General features: G+C 40.2%; 2 protein-coding genes across 3 annotated transcripts in view; one reads left to right on the top strand and one right to left on the bottom strand.

Moving 5' to 3' along the window:
• Positions 1-2343: 2343 nt before the first annotated feature.
• MSL2 (MSL complex subunit 2) lies at positions 2344-13374 on the top strand. The gene is made up of 2 exons (XM_072407611.1): positions 2344-3543; positions 6235-13374. The coding sequence occupies exons 1-2, from the start codon at positions 3402-3404 to the stop codon at positions 7842-7844; spliced, it is 1752 nt and encodes a 583-aa protein (XP_072263712.1). The 5' UTR covers positions 2344-3401; the 3' UTR covers positions 7845-13374.
• Positions 13375-20786: 7412 nt separating this feature from the next.
• Positions 20787-22830, bottom strand: part of PPP2R3A (protein phosphatase 2 regulatory subunit B''alpha) — a 52513-nt gene continuing 50469 nt past the window's right edge. For both annotated transcript variants that reach the window (XM_072407609.1, XM_072407610.1), the window contains exon 13: positions 20787-22802. In XM_072407609.1, the coding sequence (XP_072263710.1) occupies positions 22706-22802 (97 nt within the window). In that variant the 3' untranslated portion in view covers positions 20787-22705. The remainder of the gene's footprint in view (positions 22803-22830) is intronic.

Here is a 22830-nt window from a genome sequence, read left to right as displayed (position 1 = left end):
GAGTGGTTCCATTAGGATATCAAATAGAAAGGAGGTACCAGGGCAGTGCAAGGTTAGCATTGATTGCTGACGATTAAATCTCTCGTCTGGACTACTGTAACCTCCTCCTCCACTAACCTGACTCTCTGCTCTATAATCTTTTATGAATGTTGCAGCCAGACTCATTCATCCTTCCCTCCGCTCCTCTTCTGCTGCATCTCTTCGTAGTTCTCTTCATTGGCTTCCATTTCACCTTAGAATCAAATTCAAGCTCCTGTGCTTTGCCTTTAAATCCCTTCACAGATCTTGTCCTTACTTTTCTGACCTGATAGAAAAATACTCCCCTAGCCGCTCTCTTCACTCCTCCAATGACCTACTAATGACTTCCTCACTCATAACCTCATTACACGCACGGATACAAGACTTTCCTGGAGCTGCCCCAACTCTCTGAAATCATCTTCCTCGTCCTATTTGGCTCACTCCTATTTTCTGCTTATATAACCTCCCTGGCGGTCTAAATAATAAGTATTTTTAAATGTAAAAGCAGTACATTTAAAAATACTCATTAATTTAAATTTCCTGCCTACCAGCCAAAGGCTTGCGAGCAGATGCCCGGCTGGTATCTGTGTCCCCTGGCCTTGCGTCCCCTAAGTTCACACATCGGGGAAGCAGATGCCAGGCATTGCTGGAGGACGCCGCGGGCACCGCTGAAGGACGCCACTGGAACGTGGGAACCAGGTAGGACTTTAAAAATCCCTGCCATTTCCACCCTAAGTGTGCTTTGGGTTACCGCTTTTGGCACTGAAAATTAACCCCGAGTCACACAAGGGAATACTGCTAGGGAGGTTAAAGAAGCACTCAAAACTCATCTTTTCAAACTTGCCTACCCATCGTCTTCTGTCTCTTGATCCCTCACTACTTCCTGCCACTACATACTTCCCCCACCTCCTAGATCAGGGGTGTCAAACTCTGGCCCGGGGACCAAATCTGGCCCCCAACGTCCTTTTTTTGCCCCCTTAAGGAATCCTAAATACGAACGGCATCTGGCACGCCGCTGCATTGAAATAGCGCCGCTACTACAATTCCCAGCATCACTCGCATATATAGACCAGCGGCCTCTCTGCCTATGCTTGGCCCAGCATTGGACTGTTTTATAGACGCAAATAATGCTGGGAATTTTGGTAGCGGTGCTATTTCAATACAAAGGGGGTTTCAGCGGCGGGACACTCATAAGATTTAGCTCCACATTGGCCGCGTCTGGCATTTCCAGCACTCCACCCTCAGCTGTTTTCCTTGCTACTCCAAGGCATTGACTTGAATGGTTGGCTTTTCATGGAAGAACATTGTTATTATTATTGTTAGCCTGTGCAAAAAGTTTGCCATTGAAATTTAATTCAGAAGGCTACAAATAGAGAAAGAGGCATAAGATTTTGTCCTAAATGAAATTATTTTTGTTTTCCTTTTTTATTATAAGCTTGTTCCAGATTGCATGGGAAGCAAACGCTCATTGTTTCTATATGAAAAGGTTTTATATCTAATGAGAAGGAAAAACTTCAATTTCTTTAAATACGTTTCAAGGTTGGCCCACAACTTTAAGTTTATAATTTGGGCCCTCTGTGTATTTGTGTTTGACACCTCTGGTCTGGATTGTAAGCTCTTCGGGCAGGGTCCTCTCCTCCTGTCTCGCTATCTTCGCCTGCCATTTGCAACCCCTATTTAATGTACAGCGCTACGTAATATGTTGATGCTATGGTCCGTTATTTATAATTGCTGTGGGAAAAAAGAGAAAAGTCTCGAAGTGTTGATGGACAGTGGAAATGCCATTCAATATTTTGTTTTCACAGTGCTTTACTCACTGACCTATCAGACCTATGTCGCTACACATGGGCATTTCATGAGACTATTTGTAGTGAGCTGTAAAGGAACCAGCAAAGCTTTGCAGGAGCACAGGTGAGAGATTGCAGCAGGATTTATTGACCTCATGTGATTCCACCATCACCTCCAGCAGTGCTTCATAGCCCCCGTTGGGATGGACAAGGTAGGTGGACAAGGTAGGTGTGCCCGGCCCTGCAGCATGACCTCAGCCTGGGCCTGTTACATCTCCTCACACTCTGAAGCGAATAATAATCTTCACAGCCTACGCAACAAAACTGCCTAAAAACTACGCATGCGCTCCCCTCAGCTCCTCCTAGACAACAATACCCCCTCAGTTTCCGCCCCGCTCCTCTTTTCTACGCACGCGTGATCAAGCTTTTTTTCATCAAACATTTCTTGCCACGCCCTTTTCCCTCTTCCCCTTTCTTGTCATTCGTGAGGAGTTTCGGAGTGCGCATGCGCAGTAGACGGCCCTTGTGCACGCGCACGGCGATCTGTGGTCTATTTCGACTTCCCGCCACTGGTCGCGCGCCTCACCGGAGCGAGTGAGGGAGGCTAGGCGCGTGCGCGAGAGACCAGCAACCAAACCAACCCCTCCCCCCCTCTCTTCACACATATTACCGGCGACAAGAGACCCCGGCGCTCCCGAGACCACCCCCTTTTCCTTTCGGTATCTGGGCCGTGTCACTCCCTGGGCGAGAGCTTTTCGTCCGCGCGTCGGATAGGCCGGGGAGCACCGTGCGCTGTACACAAGTGAAGGCCGCAGTCGCTTCCTGTTACCCGGGCGGTGTAGGAGTAGCAGCAGAGGCCGGAGAAAGCGGCAGGGCGACGGAACAATTAGGCCTGAACAGACCGCGGCCTAGATTTCTTTTGCTGTCGGATAGGCCGCTTCTCATCCCTGGGGCGCAGGAGCAAAGGGAGACCGAGGCCTTGGCTTCTACGCCGGATCTCTCTCGCTGTGGACTCCTCCACAAGCAGCGTCCATGAGCCTTGTGATGAAGAGAAGGACCCGCTGTGCTATCACTGGGCAGTGTTTGGGGCATTGAAGGCCCCCAGAGACAATGACCTGGGGATAAGGCTCCTCGTATCCATGGTAACCAATGCACCCAGGGGATGTGTGATGTACATTGATCTCTATGGATATTCCCTGCCTGGGGCCTTAATATTTCCTGCTGGCTCCTAGACATCACCTACCGACCCCAGGATTCTTCATCATTTTCTCTACCCCTAGCACAAGGTGCAGGGGACATGTGAGCTCTGGAGACCTCCCCTCCCAAATAAACTGGATTCATAACAGGACCCCTTGTTTCATGACTGAGGGGGGGAGGGTGCTTGGATCATTTTATTGATCATAATATTGGAAATAAGACAAACACTTCTGGATATCAGGAAGGTTGCATTTGGTTTTTAATTCTGGTGATATTCATTTGCTTGTTGGATTCTGCAGCCTCCCTTAAACAATTTTGGATGGATATGTAAAAAAATATATATAACCCCATTTACATTGATTTTCTATATGCTGAAGCCTGCAGTATAAGGAGTCTGCAATGAACCCAGTGAATGCCACCACTCTGTACATCACAGCAAGCCGACTGGTGCTGAACTACGACTCTGGGGACCCGCAAGCTTCAGCCGAGATCTGCAAGATGCTGCCTTTCTTCAGACAGGCTTTGGCCTGTTGTGTTTGCGGTGAGTATGGGGACTGTGTACGGCCTCTTAGGTTTATTGAAATCCTCCTGAGAGCCTGGTAGTAAATTCTATAGATCCTGTGATAATGGAATGACATGCTTACATTTTCAATGGTAAGCTCAGGAACATGCTGGTTGTCACATACCAATGTTAGTGACATATCGGGCAGCACAGTGGCTCAGAGGTAGCACTCTTGCCTTTGCAGCGCTAGGTCCTGGGTTCAAATCTCGGGGTTGCAGGGTTCTCCGGGTAGTCCGGTTTCCTCCCACATTGCAAAACATATGCAGTTAGGTTAACTGGCTTCCCCCTGAAATTGACCTTAGACTGTATTAATGACATATGTCTATGTTGGGGACATTAGATTGTGAGCCCCTTTGAGGCATAACTACTGACATGACTATGGACTTTGTACAGCACTGCATAATATGTTGGCGCTATATAAATACTGTGTAGTAATAATAACTACTACCCTTTCACTTTTCTGCTACTTAGATTTAATCCTAAAAAGACCAGTTTTTTAGAATATTTTCTTTTTGATTTTAACTGTATTGAGTTAACACTCATGTTTTGGTTGCTTTTATTTTTTCTGGGTAGAGGCAAAGCTGTAAAACAAAAGTTACAGGTTTAGGACAAACTGTCTAACAACTGGAAAAGGTGGAATTGGTGGTATACAGCCATCTACTTTTTTCCTAGTGTTCAGCTATCAGGATCAAAACTGTTCCTGTAACGGCCTAAAGCCTGTTATCTGCCCAGGATTTCAGTTTGTTGGTTTAATGTTTCCATTCGTTTAGTTGTCCCTGTCTGCACTCTCTCCAGTTCCACAATGTTCTTTTTGTGAACTGGTGCCCAAATCTGGACTGCATGTTCCAGATGTGGTCTGACCAGTAGTTTTATTGATGCTATTTTATAATGTCTGATAGATTATATGGCAATGACAAGTTACTTCCTTATTGCAGTAGTTCAAATAGGAGCTGAACACATGCAGTGCCAGATACTGTAAGCTATTTCTATCACCGAATACTCTTTTAGTAAAACTGATCCGTCAAAACAGTAAAACCACCTGACTCATATTGTGCAAGTCCTCCTTGTGCTGTCAAAACAGCTCTGACCTGTTAAAGCATGGACGCCAAAACTTCCAAAGGTAACACTGTCTGCCTAGTGCATGAAGAAAAACATGAATAATTAGATAAGGCTTCCTTCATAGTCTAGTTACCAGGCCCATGTGCCCATTGCAGGCACTTCAGATGTGGGCAGGGGTCTGCATGGGGCTCTAGTCAGTGTATTGCTATGCTGTCATATATGTAGTTAAGCTGGTGTGTCTCTCCCCAGCCCCTTTTAGCCGGGCACACTACCTGGCACTTTTTAGTTACTACTCGGCTGTTTTTGGGTGGTTACTGAAGAGTGACCATAATAGAGGGGCTGCCACCCAGCTTAAAAACATTTCAGGATTGAACACTGAGCTGTGATCATTCAACTTTTTCTCATGGCCAGCATTAGTTTTCTGTGGTACAGTAGCTTTTCTATGTATTGGAACTAAAAAGTGTAGTGAAAGTTGTTTAGGAAAGTCCTTCCCCTCCATTGCTAAAAACATATCTAAAAGGACTGCACATTTTTAAAAAACATTATTACTGTCTCTATAATATTATACTTTACGGTATATCAGAAGTTTGATTGCAAAATCCTAACGTCCAGTTCTGTATTTGAGGCGAGTTTCCTGTTCCCATACAACAGTTAGTGGGAGTGTCTGTTATGATACAGGACTGAAAAGCTAGGTCATTGCTGCTGACTTGATACACCAGTGAATTCACAGACACAACAATGTGTGTGCAGCCATCCATTCACTGACAGCTTGTGGATAAACTCTACTGAAGAGTCCAGCGGCAGGGAGAAAGCCATGTAATAGATTTTTGAAATGTTTTTCCTGTTGTAATGTACCTGATCTCAAATTTTTTTTTTTTAAATAAACTGTAATTGTATGTTCTTTGAAACATGATGAGCTAAATACCATTTACTTGGTCTCTGTGAAGCCTTATTCCTCACCTCTTCCTATTTCCTTCCTGTAGACTGGGGGGACTCTACATGCAGGAAGTGGTGATATCCTAGGTGTGGGATTTCAACAACCAACTACAGCTATATTGCTGATCATGCTTCAGAATTGAATATATACTTTTGTATGACACAGCTGTTTAGTGAATCTGCCAATTTCCTTTGAAAAAAGTAAAATGTGTTAGTGGATAAAGAATGTAAATAATACTTGCATGCTTCTGTGTGATGTCATCCCTATTTCCCATGCATAGAAAATTTGCAACAGTAAACTGGGGACTTGAAATCCCATAAAATGACATTCACATAGGTTTTTATGCAAAGAATACACACAATCCCCTTTGCCGTTGCTTTGTTTGTATTAATTGGCAAATTGTAATTTGTTTAAACAGAGATGGGGTTGCCATTGAAGTGTACCTGTCGTTTGCATGGATGGCCTGTTTTATTTATCTGAAGCACATTGCTATGAATCATTACTTTTTTTTTCTCATTGGAATGCATTTTGCTCTGCATTGGTGTGAGCTGAATGCATACCATACATTTTTGGTGAAATGTTTAGTTTTACCGCTTGATTCTTGTTTTGCCAAATCAAAATAAACCCAGCAAAAGAAAATGTCTAAAAACATTTATTTTTATTTTTTTTCTCAGGAAATTTGCTTGAAGATCCTATAGCTCCAATCAATTCTACTTGCCAGCATTATGTTTGCAAGCAGTGCAAAGGAAAGAAGATGATGATGAAGCCCTCGTGCAGCTGGTGTAAGGACTATGATCAGTTTGAGGAAAACAAACAGTTGGGGATCCTGGTGAGCTGCTATAAAAAACTATGTGAGTATATCACTCATACCCCTCTGGCACAAGAATTATTAAATACTTTGGAGTGCTCTGCAGATATTTCTGCATTTCTTCCCCAAGAACCTGTGGAAGAGCTTGCACCAGAAGACCATATTAACCCCTCAGAGCCCCCCTCACCACTGTGCCCTTCTCATTCCCCATTACCTTCTAATTCAGAACTGGTCACAGAAACTGAAGCCAGTGTTTGTCACATCACTCAAGATACACCAGAGCTAGAGATGAAATGCTCAGTTACTAATGGTTTATCGAATTGTAATGGATTATCTGAAACTGAACTTGCTGTAAATATTCCCTCTCCTGAGAGTCCCAGCCCAATTGACCTTTGTTGCACATCTGTTGACATTAAAACAGAAGATTTATCGGAAAGCTTGGAGACTGTGTGTGATCCAGTTTCTACTAGTGAGCTTTGTGCTGCTGGACTTGATATATGTAGTTATAATGATGATCTGAAAAGTGGAGACCCATTGTTACTTAGTGTGGAGGAAGTTCTTCAGAGCTTGGAGACAGTTTCCAGTGCAGATGTTCCTGATTGTGACCTACAGCATGGTTTGGACACTACCGTATCAAACGGCACATTTCTGGATCTCTGCCCTCAGCCTCTTACACACACTGTTTTGTTGTCTGACAGTCACGTTCCACCACATGGTGTGTCCTGTACAGCTGCAACCCTAAAAATGGTGAAAACGAACCGTAAGCGTTCACGCTCAGAAAGCGATAGCGAAAAGGTTCTGCCACTTCCAATCTCCAGCATTATACTTGGACCAGCGTTAGGTACTCAAACACCTTTTTTACTGACTCGGGAAAACAGGAACTTTTTGCAACCAATAGTCACTGTCCCAAATGGGGGTAGCTCATCCAAAATCAACAAGACCATTCTTCTGTCAAATAAGACCCTAAAGAAAAACCCAGAGCACATGCATAAGAAAACACATCCGAAAACCAAACCGCCATTACTAAAAACAAAAGAGAAAGTTAAAGAGAAGATCCCCAGCAATAATTTAATTCCTGGGAGCCCAACAAAAACTGTGTATAAGAAACCACCAGAGAAGAAAGGTTGTAAATGTGGACGTGCTACTCAGAATCCAAGTGTTCTAACATGCCGAGGTCAGCGTTGTCCTTGCTACTCAAATCGCAAAGCTTGTCTTGACTGTATTTGCCGTGGCTGCCAAAACTCTTACATGGCAAACGGAGAGAAGAAATTAGAGGCGTTTGCAGTGCCAGAAAAGGCTTTAGAGCAGACCCGGCTTACTTTGGGCATTAATGTGACAAGCATTGCAGTGCGGAATGCCAGCACAAGCGCAAGTGTCATTAATGTTGCGGGATCTCCCGTAGCAACATTTTTAGCTGCCAGTCCTCATGATGACAAAAGCTTAGATGAAGCTATAGACTTGAGATTTGACTGTTAATTGGGCCAGCTGTTCTCTGGCTTTTTGGAGGGCAAGAGAATGGTTGGTTGTAGTTTTATGGCAGCTAAGGTTCTGTTTGGTTAACTTGCCGGAGCTTCTGCATATAGATCACTTGTATCAAGTGTGTTCATTGCTAAGTTATGTGTTAATGTGTTTTGGGCTGGGTAGGGTGGGTGGGAGACACTGGGGATGGCACGAGGGGAATTTTGGTTGTAAGAGAATTTGTAACCCTTAAGTCTGTCAGTTTTCTTGACTCTCATTACAGGGGTTGGTGATATGATTTAAAATTTATGATGCACCTGATTTATGGAAAATTATGTTTGGCAAGAAAAAGCAACCACACAACAACCTCTTGTATCCTGTCCTACATTGTTTTATATGTTGTCCAATATATTTGTGAGGGTGACTACCTAATCTAATTACATTCTAAAGAAATCAAAATACAAATTCCATGTCCTTTTTGTTAGAAAAACATCCTACAGTGCACATTTCAAAATGATATAAACTGCCAGGAAAATATTTAATTGCTTTGTTGCGGGACATTAACTTGTTGGTGGCTGTTCCTTAGTTCCCAGCACGGTGACTTCATTTTGCTGCGAATCTGTCAACAAGAAGTTAATGGTGGGCTATCAGAGTTATTAAAGTTTTTGTGTTTAGGCTTCACCTGACTAGTATTTTTGTCTTCAGGTGTTAAGGATAAGTCTGTCAAAACCATTTGTGTAATATACCTGCAGCATTCCAAAGAAAGCATGCTAAAGTCTGTTTTATTTTACATCACTTCAATTTGTATATCTGTTCATTTAGTTGTGTTTTGAGGTTTAGAGAGTGATTGTGATTTGCAAAGAGGATGCCCCCCCCCCCTGCTAAATATTAACTGAAGAGCTACATTTTTTGAAGAAGGTATTAGCATTGGTAAACAGATCTAAACCATACTATTAGGGTTTAGTAAATTTCCTGCACTTTTCACTATTATGGAATATGTACTTCAAAGAGACATAAAAAGGAACCTTAAAATGAATTGTTCCAGTTGTGGGTTTCAAGATTTGATTCACATTCCTTCTTGGCAGCTGACATCTGCCTGGAGCACCACTCAGAACCATAGAGGTTATCACTACTGAATACTGCTGAATCAAAGACCTTTGTTCCATAACTTCCATGTTATCCCCAGCCCCATTTAGCTGGGTGCACCACCCGGAAATTTTCAGTAACCACCTTTCTGCTTTTGGATGGTTACCGAAGACTGGGGTCACAATACAGGGGCTGCCACCCACCTACAATTTCATCCCATTCAGCTTTAAAAAAATTGTGGGTTGAACACTGAACTTATGAATCTGATGAAGGAAAATCCACACCAATGGTCTGAAACCTAGCTAAATATCTTTCAGTTTTGATTAAAACAAAATAGGTATTCATTGAAGATTAAACATTTGTTTGATACTTTAGGCTCTAGGTTGTTTGATACTTTTCAGTAGGCTTTCTTGTCAGTCTGTGAAGTTAACTAAAGAAAACCCCTTGCTCACCTAGCAAAGTGACTGTTCACTGAGCTTGGTAGATAAGATGAATATGTGTTACCTTCAGTCAACCATTCTTGTGCTAGAAAATAGATTTCTCTTGCCCCCTATAGATCATTTAAAGTGAACAGATTCACCTTAGTTAAGATCATATAGTTTGATTACAAAAAAAAAGCAGAGGATGTTCACTTTGTAAGCTCCTCTGTTTAGTAAGCAGTAAGTCTGAGAAGGGCTCCAGCTTCAGTCCTAGGCTGCATAGTCTATAAAATGTCTAAATGGCTTCCCACATTTTTAATTTTTGCCAGAGATCATATCTGAGTGGTGTAGTCCAAAGTATAAAACCTTTAAAATTGGTATAACCCCCAAATTTTTGTTTGAAATTAGAAAAAAAAAACTGAATGCAAGTGTACATGCTAACGTGGTGTAAAAGAGCAGAATATTTTCATTGGTCACATCATATTTGGTGTTTTTTATTTTAATTTTTTCTTTAAGGCACACGGTGCATTGAGAAAATACCTGCTGCAATATACTGGGGAAAAATGAGTCTGATGATTATTAATTGTTATATTTATGATCAGACTGAAGGTTTGGTGTGTCAGGGCAGTTAAGTTGGGTCCTAGGTGCCTCCAATAGTAGAACACATGTTAAATCAGGTTTCCACAGTTCCCCTTAAACTCTTAATACATGCCAGTAGTATGAAATATACCCTTAGAAAGGTTTGCAATCATTTACCTTAGAGAAAGGAGCTGCATTCTTCCCATTATCTGTGTGGGCAGTTACCATACAACTCCACTTAATGTTGGTAAGTACTTTGAGTTCTAATTGACTACTCTGGTGGTCTCTCTTGTATAAGCATAACTTGGTTTATTTTGAGGAACTTCTGAAATAGTTTATTGTGCACATCTATACACAATAAAGAAATGTTAACTTACATAAAATACCATAGTACCTTGGGGGCCAGTGTTGAACTTTTTGATGCTGAGGTGAATTTGAGAGATGCACATTTTCTCCTTTACCTAGAAGGTTACCTAGTGGGGTGGAGGTGAAGGAACATGGCTGGGTAAACTTACATGGTGGGAATGGTTGCAATGTGTTTTTCTATATGAACAAAAAGTTGACAGGTTGTCTTTGAAATATCTGACCCAGAACAATATGCAGAACTTTGTTTGATTTGCTGTGTATTTTGTCCCACAGTATTGAAGCTATAAACAGCAATGGTAGCCTCTGATTTATTTATTTCTACCTTTTACTGGTATGGCTGTTGACCTGGAGTATCTCATAAATACTTTCCCCTGACTTAAAGTGAAACTCCTAGCTTTGATGGAAAAAAATAAAATCAAATCCCCATTGAGTCATACCTGTACTGTGCATTTTATCTGTTCTATGCTTGAGATTGGGAAATGTACTCCTATTTTTTGGAAGGAACGACTGGAATTTTTCATCTTTTAAATCTTCTGATCAGTGCTGTAAGAATCCATACTTGGGACATATTCAGGGATGCCAAGTTCCATGAGGCGGTGTCTCTGTAATTTTTTATGTCAAGCTTTCTGCGGGTGTTTGGAAGATACAGTGACCCAATTAGCATACCATAGGCAAGGGACCGACGAATGTGTGGAAACCTTGTTTGCAAACTGTATGCAAGCAATTTATATAACTGGGTGTTTGAGCCTACCCTCAGCTAAATGGTTCATTGTTTATGAAAATGGTAGTGTAAAAGAATGAATCGCCCCTAATCTCCAGAACAGCAGATAATCCTTCACTTGAAATCTAACGGATCTACCTTATGAGAAGAATAGGGCTTACTATCTAAAATTTGCAGCGAGTCCTTTTTCTGTCTCATTATTTTGAATGCAGTATTTTCAGCATTGTATGGTCAGTAGCTCAGGCATGCAGCTTTTGATAGTCCACTAAGAGCACTATTTGATGAGCATGGCATTTGCTGCTATCAGATGTAGTAGAGATGCATATACCTTTGTGACATATATTGTAAACTGAGCAGTGAAATCTAATTTTTTTTTTTTTGTAAACAGTCATCATTACTACGTTTACAACTGTACAGAAATATTTGTTGTGCCCTACTAAAAACATGATATTTTTGTAATGTGGTGGGGTCTCCTAGATGTCTGCAGTTCACTATGGAATGTTCACAGTTACAGGATTACACTATTATACATTGCCCAATAAACTATCATGTGTAAGCTAGTTTGAAGTGTGCAAAGTGAAGACTTTGACATTATGAACACCGGTTATATAAGCAATAATACCCCAAATTTACTCTTGACATTTTTTTTCCATTCTTGAACCTTGACAAAGTGGGTAATAGAAGTGTTTCCCTTTTAAAAACTCTTTAGCCACATTGGGCTATTATGCCATTTGATACTTGTCCATTTGTGTTATATACTCCTAAAGCATATTTATATATACTATAATAGTAAAGCTATATTGGAAGAAAATATTTTGGGTGGATTTGGGGAAGGGACAACACCTTTTGCAAATGCAAAATTGTATTTAAAAAAAAAACAAGGTTTTCTGTAGCTCCATTTTAGTTATGTTGCTGCTAGTATTATATCTCAGAATTCTCAGAGTAGCTTGGCTTTCCTGGCCCTGCCAGCTAAGCCTGTGATGCTACATGTATGGCCTTAGCTGCTTATTTCAATATTTAAATTAGTTCTAACAAGCTGTGATTGTATGATGGTTGCACAACTACAGCTCTTGCAGTATTTTTTCATCCCATTATATATAATAGGCAGTCACATTTATGAGTTATGTAACAAAAAGTTGACTGTGGTTCCTTAGGTCTATGGATGGTAAAACCTGCTGTATCGAATGTAATTCCTGTCTGCAGTATCAATCCCTGAATCTTCCTACTTTGCTTGGAATTGCTTATAAAGGTGTCGTAGTGGCCCGCCATGGTCCCTGCTGGCCTGCGCCTTCAACTCTAGTGAAGTAGTGACACCTTTTTGAATGCTATCTAGACACAAGTCAGTGATCTGAAGAAATCTTCATATTTAAATTGAATATCTATTTAAATTATTTTCTAACTGATAATCAGTAATATCAGTCTATACAGATGAAATATTTTGTACTTTTTTGTAAGGTCATTTTTGGCTGTCAGTTTTGCCATTGTAGAATAATTATGTATTAATACAACTCTATAGGACATTATCAGGCACCTTTGCCTGAATTTTGTCTTTTAGAAATTAAATTGAAACGGAATATTCCTTTCCGCTGATGATTCAGTCATTTGTATACATTTCTACCGTGATTATATTAGTTTTAGATGGTGAAAATGAATATTTGGTAGCAAATTTCAGTTGAAGGCTAATGAAAAGCTCAAAAATCAATTAATCAATTACAGTCTTCTCTATATTTCCTTTGATCATGTCTTTTTCTCTGACTTGCAACTCGTTGTGGGTTTCAGTAAGCTGTGTACTTGTGTCTAAATTGGATAGCATTTCCCCGGCTGCTTCGTAGTATAATGCTCTTGTTTGTTCAGAGCAACTATTCACGACCATAGTTATACTCTGCACCGTTATGTGCCAGCAGAACTTTTGTTTTTTTGCCTCAGGCTAGCATATAAATATTTGGGTCCCTGTGAGTTTTCCATTTGATTTAGGAGAATATACCCAATTTATGAGAGAACCTCTTGACTGATCCATGAGTTCTTGGTCACACTCTTGTTTTATGTATCATGTTTGTGAATGTGTTCAGGTAGACGGCTCTACATAATTTCTAATGTATATCTGTGCATAGGGGAAGGTCAAGGCAAAAGCCATAGGAAGATGTAATGTACTGTCTGGTCTGTAATAAATCCCCCACTCTACCCTTCCTTTCATTTTATTTTTTTTCTTTGTGAGAAGAGTTCAAACTATTTTTGATAATGCGTAAATGGTGGAAAATGAATACTTTAGTGTTTTTCTTGTCATTGTTTGCCAGCACCGGCACCTTTTTATTTTCTTTTTAATTATTAAATATGAGGTTCTGTGATGTCTTATTAAAACCAAATTGTATTTCGCTAATGTTTTGTGATTGTGGTTTTCTGAGCTTACCAAACAAGTTCCTCCATTTGTATACAGTGCACCCTTATCACCTTGTTTTTAAATTTTGGATTTAGAATTGTTTTCTCTCTAACCACCTACACAATGTATAGATAAAAAGAAAATGGATACAATGCTCTGATTCATTTGGAAAGATAGAATAAATACAGGTGTGAGGGAGGTGATCCTCCTATCCTTTCAACCAATCAGCCTTCAGGGAAAGCTAGCCACTTATACACAGACACGAGGACTTCTATTCATTCTGTCAAGAACACGAAGAAACTACTCAAAAAAGTGCATGTTTCTTTTTTTAAAAAGAGGTGTATATGTTATACTGTCTCATATCTGCTTTAACTGTAGAGTATAATTCACTTGATTTTACATCACAAGAAGTTTGTGATATCATAACCAGTTACAATAAAGCATTCAATGTAGCTGTAAGGACTGGGCATTTAAAAAGCTCATTGTTAAAATGTGTGGGGAGTATAAGTAAGAGATAGCGTTTTAAAAAAAAAATCCATTTTATGCTGCAGTATTATCAGCCCGGGTCCAAATTCTACAAATAGATTTGTCAGGGTTTACATGCTTTTAACTGTTCTTGTTTTTAATACCCTGACAATCCTCCTCATCCAGGATTGTCCCTGGAGTGTCAGATGTTTGGTCTTCGGCTATATTTTAGATATAGGCAGCATAAGCCCAAACATCTGACACTTCAGGGACAATCCTACCGGTATATAAGGAACGCATATGCAAAGACAACCTGCTAAAGTTAAAAAAAAAATCTGTACCTGCATCAATCTATATTCCTGTCAAAAACTACAGTATCCAGAGAAGCCACATTGGGTGTGTGTATGCATACTCACAGCTTTGTGTAGCCAATGAAGGACCCATTGTGGTCACTATCAGAATCGGTTGTCCAGGGGCACCATCAGCTCAGACCTGCCATAAACCAGGCTGGGGACAAGAGAAGTCTGGTCAGAAGTAGTTGAGCTGCTAACAAAAAAAAAAAACCCACCACCACAACCTACACCCTTTTTGTGAAAATCATACCAAGTAATGCACTTGGTAGTAAAGAACAGAATAGCAGCAGGTGCGCTGGAGTCCAAAAGAACAAGTTTGTCAATTTAAAAAAAAACGATATAATGGCCCTAAAATTATATCTCTCATTCTAGTAGACTCTATCATACCAAATATGTGTTGGGTAGTGAGATACTTAAGGTCCTAAATGCATGAATGTACTCTCTTCCCTCTCCCATTTTACCTTATCACATAGAGACTGATAGGCCCCTTCTGATAGTACATCAGGCATGGGAAGTACTCTTTATGAGGACTGTAGAAGCTGCAAAGACACCTGGTTCAGTTCCACAAGATGCTGCAGACTTGACTGATAAATGTAAACATGAAATAGAGTGGGGAGGGTAAAGCTTCTGCAAGGTTTTCATTGCCTTCTGAGCACTAAGTGAGATTTCCTCCCCCACACCCTTCATATTGATTGGCTGTAAACAAAGCAGTAGCTGGCTGTCAGATGACAGCTTTAAACCCAGATGTGCTCAGAGCAAGACTCTTCAGGGTTCAATAAACCAAGAAAAGAGAATATGTGACTCCCCCCCCCCATCATACTCGCCATTTAGACTGATCCTACTCATCACACAATTTGATGGGAATTTTCTTTTCCTCGCACTGATTGGCAGCAGGTTTGGCCAGTTCTAGGAAAAATGTGGTTGGAGTGCCTTTTCAAGTAAAATCTTATTAAAAAAAAGTAATGGTTTCTTTACAAATTTGGATAGTTAAAGATTTACAGGAAAGTAAGAATGTAAAGGGTACTTAGGAAAGGAACGGGAAAAGGAAGCAGTCAAGCTCTATACTTAGCACATTTTAATTCTTGCTTTCTCAGAACCACACAAGCCAAGGTTTTTACTCCTTGAACCAATTCACAAGGCTGAAATAAATCACATCATTGGTCCATCAATCGTGAAATCTTGTCCCATGCTTGACATTATTACAGGCCCCTGCCCCCTTCAGGATGACTGACGCAATAATAGGCAGGTTTGGGCAGGAAATATTACTGGGTGGTAAAACTCGGGCATTCACTCAGGGAAAATCAATTATTGTCTTTGCAGACCATAAAACAACTATTAAAGTATTGCTGAGCAGATAGTGAGGTTTGTAGTCTGCCTTTTAGGAGGCAGAGTTATCCTTTAACTATATCTTTCTTATCTATATTAATGTCAATTTTTGTCACTTCCATAATGAGTATTGGTTAATGTGAGCAGACAGTTAGCTTTAGGATTCACTAACTTAAGCAATGGCTCCATGCATACTTAGCAGTCAATGTTACCGGGCAATGGATTTAGGGTATGGGTACCTTATAACAGTGTGTAATATCAACATAAGTAAGCATTTACTATGTTGTAAGGAACATTTTCATTCTGTAATGGTTATTATCTGACTGGCTCTATTGTAGTATACCTGCTGGCTTTTACTATGAAGGGTGCCAGAATAGTGAAGCAATACCCACATTCTGCAGAGAACAGTGGGAGACAATATGAATGCCGACAATGTTAAGATGTATTGTGTGGGATGTGCAGTATCCTTAGCTGGAGTAGGAAGCCCTTTGTCTCAGTAAAAGTTATCTGTAAGGTGTACAATCTAAGAAACCAAATTTTATGTGAAAGCTGGATTGGTCATTAATTGAAAGAAGACTTTTGTGACATTAAAGGATGAAGCTGATTTGGATGGTCTGGCAGGAAGATCATGAGAGAAGCAATCATCTGATGCATGTAAAAAGCTAACCAAACTTTTGGGCATAGAAGACACAGCAGGAAAATGAGTTAAAAAGAAATTAATAGCAAAAGCTCTGATTTCCAATATTTTTATCCCTTGACTAGAGGACTACTAGGAAACTGCCCCTTTAAAGTAAGACTTCATTAGGAACAGAGGCTCCAGCAAACCTGTTTAGGAAAAAAAAAAGCCCCTGAGTGCGGTCTAAGTTTCATGCACTTCAGGAAATAAGTGTATAGTCAGGACTATGGATACGTCTAAAAGCTGTCCACCCTTTTAAAGTTCTTAAACTTGAACCATTATTTAGTCCTAGTTTGAGGAAATTCATACACTATCTTGAAGTTCCACAGGATTGATAGGGCATCCTGTGCCATCACCTCCTAGCAGAACTGTCTGAACACCGCATGCATTCTATCCTGTGGCCATCAGATTCACCTGGGGAATACCCCATGGTTAAAAAAAACTCCTATAACAAGAATCAAGGACCTTTTGTGGAGATCCCTGAATGTTGACCATCTACAAGGAATTTTTCCTGGCCTGGAGCGTAATCTACTGCCAGGTCTCACAAATGTATCCCAGCCCATGCAAAACAAAAAAAGTGCTTAAGACCCCTAGAAGATGGCACTCCCCCCTAACCCTGGAGACCGGCATATGAAGTCTATACTTGCTGAGATTCTTGCGTTTCAACCACTACCTCAGATTCTGTTTTACGGACCAGGGCAGGGTAATCTGTTGATTTAGCGATGACCAATTCTCCTGGCAAAGAAAGGCATTCTGAATGTGGTGCAAATGCCAATGAGCCCATAAAAACAATGATGCTCTTGCATTTCTTGCCCAAAAAGATTAGCTTTGGCGCTTTCCTTAGCCCTGAACTACCAGTTATTACTTGGACTGGGGCAGGAAAACCCTGCCAGTATCAAAAGCCATTCAAAAATACTCAAGTACCTCCTATCCAAATTTGCACAGGGCAGCCAGAACAATCTGAATACAAGCATTAAGAAGCCTTGCAACATTTTGGTGATATTGATGGAACTTCTGAAGTTTTAAGAATGTTACAAATAATGGGATGATCTTGGAGAAAATCCTCAGAGCTGTGGCCAGACCAAACTGGATACATCAAAATTCATTATTTTGATCCTCCAGGGCAAATCTTAGTAATTGTGAATGAGTGTTCCTGAATGTACTATGAAAGCAAGGTCTATTAAGACCATTCAATCTCCTGACTTTATTAATATTACACAGTATTTATAAAACACCATCATATTACACATACTGTACAAAGTCCATAGTCATGTCATTAGCTGTCCCCCAAAGTGACCCACTCAAACACAGAGAACCTGCAAATTCCATGCAGATAGTGTCCTGGCCAAGATTCGAACCTGGGATTGAGCGCTGCAAAGGCCAGGGCACCCACCTCTAAGCCAACATGCTGCGGAAATAGATTTTTTTTTTTTAGTTTATAAAAAAACGTTTTGCTCTTTGAATGAATATAAATATATATATATATATATATATATATATATATATATATATATTTTAGTCTCTTCAGGACCAACATTGGTCTCCACTTGCCATCAGCACTGGAAATATTGGGGAACAGAAACCTGCACCTCTACTCCTAAGGAACTGGAACAATTGCCTGTATCTTGCATAATTCTTTGCTAAAAGCACTTAGACAATTACTTTTTTTGGACTGCCTGGGATTCTTGTAAGCAGAAATTTTTATCTGGAAGATAGGACACAAATTCCACCACATACCCTTTCTTTAATATTCTTGAGACCCAAGCATTTGAAATATTTTCCACCCAAACTTGCCAGAAGTTGGTCTTGCTCGCAATGGGGGCGGCTGGGCAGGCAAAACTTTGGAAGGACTTCTCGCTGTGTTTTCCTGATCTTAAGGACTTTGGATTTAGAAATCCTAAAAGGGGGGAATTTTCAGTCCGGGTGTCTTAACTGATCTCTAGACCTTGACTTGCTAAATTCTTCTGTATTCCTGGGGAAGCAAGCTTGATTCCCCCTCCCCTTCCTTGCCCCTTTCTTATATGGCATCCTCCAAAGTTTTGCCAAATATTACATTGCCTGTAAAGGGTATAGAACACAGACCCTGCTTGGAAGTGATGTCAGCAGGGGTGTAGTTGCAATAAAAGAGGGGGCCTAGTACGTGTCCACCCCACTACACCCCTGCCTGTGTCACTTAAAGGGGAAGACATCTCCCCCAAAGTGACGTCATGATACCAGACCTGAGCCTGCAGTGTGCCCACTCCCGAAAAAAGTGAGGGCACAGTGTTCCCACCTGTGCCCGCTCCACTTCACCCCTGGATGTCGGCCACCAAGTGTGACGCTCAAGTCAGTTTAAAACGGTTAGCAATGATCTTTTTACTGCCACACTCGTACTGTGAGCTATGGATATAGTAATTACATTAAGGGTTCCCTGAAGACCTGAAAGTTATTTCAAGGGGCAGAAAAACACTGCTCCATAATATCAGAACCAAATCGTCAATATCTTTACCATATCCCACATGTTTTATGACTTTGGGCTCCCACAATATGTCAGAACAACTCAAAATATAAATTAGATGCATAATTAGTTTTTATTTTCTTTTGGACTTAAGCTCCCTTGCCCCAAAGAAAAGCACAAAGGATGTCACACAAACACAACTCACTTCTTCCAAACATACAGCTAAAAATATGATTCACACAATAAAATTACACCGATACTTAATAGCATAAATTCAGTCTACTCATTCTCACTAAATGTTGGTTGTCACATATTTACAGGGAACGAGATCTAATTGCATAGATTATCTCTATAAAATACTGTTGTGTAACAGTATTCCCTGAAGGGATCAGCAGTAAAGGACTGGGCTTCCACAAATTGTCTACACGATTTTCTATAGCACACAAAGGCAGGTTTGTGTTCCTTCAATCCTTGCATATTGTGGGGGGTAACCCAGGATTATGCACCATCTGGATACAGATTCCAGTTAGTGTAGCTAATACAAAATTACAAAATCAAATTAGGGGAGAACAAAAATCTTGGGTATGGCTTTTCCAACCAAAATAGTTTTGTGCAGTCATGAAATTTGAACACCTGCCCAACATCAAATAACCCAGAAAGTTGAGCTTTTCATACGAGGCGATACGAAAAAGCTACAAACAAGCCCTAGTGCTGAACACATTAGTGGCAACCTAGTGCTATTTAATAGAATAATAAGTCTGCAACCTACAGCTATGATATCGGTTCTGTAAGGAATTGTGAGAAAATAATATATTTGTCAAATAGGTATACTATCAGTATTCAAAAATACTCACAGTCAGGTTAAGGATGAATTTTAGGTTTGCATAAGGTTCCTTTTTAGCCCTAATTAATGCAGTGCTTACATTATCTTTCTATTAATTATCTTTTATCTGTGTGTAAAGTCCACTGTTGCATTAAAGCACCAAGGGCTGCTTGACAGTCACATGATTAAGCAGAAGAGTGCTATAAATTTGTCAAGAAATATGAATCTTGCCAACAGGTTACTGTTTGTAATTGCTTTATACAGCCTGTGTAACAGAACATACACTAAAGTTTGTGTGAACCAGGCCAAAAGGCTCAAACAATTAGTAGCTAAAAGTACTCTGAATGAACAAATAAACAATTGGTGAGCTATAACAAAGGTCCTCAAGATAGTTATTCCAGCTGCATCGAATAGAGGCTTTGCATATTTAAATGGTGGTTTAATAGCCAACACTCCTCCTGACCCCGCTAGGGGGTGCACTGGCCAGATCCGCGGAGCACAGGACCAGTTCTCCCATATGCATTGCAGGCTTAGGGCAGGTTTTGGTTTCATGATGTCACTCTGGGGGAAGTTTCTTTCCCTGTGAGTGACACACGACCCCCCTCGCATTCGCGGTGCAGAGTCTGTAAATTTAGTGGTGCATGACGTCGCAAATGTAGGGGACCGCTGCTCTACTAGGGTCCTAGATTTAACTGCCAGCCAGGATGCTACCTGCAAGGAGTTTGTATGTTCTCCCCATGTTAAACAACAGTGTTAAAGACATGGCTGGGATTGCAAGTTCCTCTTGTAAAGGGCCAGGAAATATGTCTTTGCTCTAAAAATACAAGATAATAATATACAGAAGCTGGCTTATTATTTGTTTTTGTGTGATATTGTTCACAATATGTAAAAAATAGGACACACAAGTTCTGCTTTCATTCACCTCACACTTCAAATTCAGCAGGTTATGTGGAAGTAACCAGCTGGTGCTGTCTTGTATTCATTTTATTCTCTTTAAGAATTGGCTCAGCTTTTATTCACTATAACAAGTGTGTGATATACAATATTATAAAAAAAAAAATAACAGCCAATCAGGAGAGCCCCTTTGTATGAGAATGTGCTGCTTTCTGTCACCTTTAAAGTGTACTTCTAATCCAAAACTAAAAACCTTTTTGGGTATAACATGTAAAGGGTGGAATCCTTCAGGTTTTACTGTTCTGTGGGCTCTGTTTGAGGGTTTTCCCCTCACTTCCCATTTTATTGAGACAACCTTTTACCAGACAGCGAAAATCGAACACTGTGATAGTGCTGTGTTACATTGACAGGAGTAGCAGGAATACGGCCAGTCACATCATACCAACTTTGGCACCACTTATTTCAATTTAATATATATACACTACTTACAAAATAAAACTCCAAATTTATATACCTTTCCAGAAAGCGTGAAGGCACAGTCGCAGACACTTTGAAAGGCAAAGTCAGAAAAATATGAAAACCACTAAAATATCATTTAAGGCAGACTACAGCAAACAGAGCAGAACAGATTTAGGACATGAAATGCCCCATAAGTGCCTTAGTGTTTGTGTACATGGGAACACTCTCTGCCCCTGAGGAATGAAGCTGGTGAATAGATGGCTCACTGAACCCCATAGTTACAATGTCAGGGGAGCAAAATGAAGATTTAGGTTATAACACTATACATATACACTAAGATATTCTATGTAGCTTGCTATGATCTTTCTTTACCTGTAGGCTGACATCACAGCGGCAATCAGAATTGCTTCCCCCAGTCTCTATGGAATCGCTTCTTTTCTAGCTAGGCAAACAGATGTCATTCACCTGCTGCTCTCTCAAAAGGGAGGCTATGGAGAACACAGCAGTAATAGCCTCTCCTGTGTGACTTTGCCACATGACAGCTGCCTAAATTATAAGGTTGATTGTGCATTGTCAAGGCTTATTCCATACACAGAAAAAAGTACAACTTCACTTTATGTACCCATGTACACCAACACTCAGAAAAGGCAAAAGTATTACAAAGATTCAATGAGATGGCCAAATCACGGCTGGCTGAGCATTATGGAATATTATAATTACCTTGTAAATAATAAAAAAGAAAAAGTTTTCTACATAGAAAAATCAGATACCTGACACTTCAAGCACAAAACATCCTTAATTTTTGCTTGGAAGTGACAGGTGCCCTTTCCTTTCTGCAGTAAGTTATCTGTACAGTAAATGGTTGCTATTGGTATTTAATAACCTGTACTAATTTGATTGCAGCAACCATAGCAGTTCCCACATTACTTGCAGTGCACAGTCCTGTTTATGCAAAAACTGTACTTCAGTGATAGGGATTAGCTAAAGCAAGATCCACATAAATTGTTTGGGATTTAGCACTCAATGGATGCTAAATCTATTTAAATTTATGTGATTAACAGGCGCTCAAATTAGGAAGGTTCCCACCCCCCTCCTTTTAAAGTTCTGGTTGCCCTTTACTATAATATGATCTACTGCTAGAACTATTATTCTGTTCTAAAGTATAATACCCATATAAAAAAAAAACCTTATACAGAGGCTGATATCATGTTCCTTATACTCCATACTAATATAAATCCCCAGAGTGAGTAAGAAATAGGCTGGGACATCTAAAAAAATCCCGTAATGCTCTGCCAGCCTTATATGATCTATGTAAATAGAGAGTTCTATAGGGTTTGTGCTATATACAAGTATACAAAATGTAGGCATTGTTATGAATTATACACATAACAGCAATTCAACTTTTGAACAATAAAAATAAATATTTGTGTTATCTTCTCCCTTATAAATGTCTCTCCAATGTGTTATCCAATGAGGTTATCGCATTGACTCCCATTTTGGTTCTGTCTACATCTAAACTCTATTCTGGCATTTCAATAGTTAAAAAAATCCCATTCTTGGCAGTATTTAATAGGTGAGTGAATAAAACGCCTATAAAGATAAAATAAAACATCTGATTGGTTCCTCTACAGCTGTGGCACAGTTATTAAGACATATTGCACATCATGGCTTTTGTTCATTGGACAGCAATCGTGTGCACACACAATGCAGGAAATACAAGCAGAACAAGTTCCAGAGTGTCTTAAAAAAAACAAAGCAAATCTTTTCACAAAAAAAAAAAAAAATTCATAAAAAATATATTTCTATATTTCCCCTGCATGTCTGCCTGTGGCCGGGGTTCAGTCCTTAAATACAGCTCAATCTGATTGTCCAGTCAGAGATATATATGGAGGTTGTCCTCATGCAGTTAGATCAGAAATGACCAGATTATCCATTTTATTGGTAATCTCAGGAGCGGTGATGATGTCTTCTCCTTCATAGTCATCTTCAAATGACCTGGTGACACAAGCACAATAATGCCATC

Source organism: Pyxicephalus adspersus, chromosome 4, assembly GCF_032062135.1.
Source record: "Pyxicephalus adspersus chromosome 4, UCB_Pads_2.0, whole genome shotgun sequence".
NCBI lineage: Eukaryota > Metazoa > Chordata > Amphibia > Anura > Pyxicephalidae > Pyxicephalus > Pyxicephalus adspersus.
The sequence above is the reverse complement of the archived record's forward strand: the minus strand, read 5'-3'. Positions and strand labels throughout refer to the sequence as shown.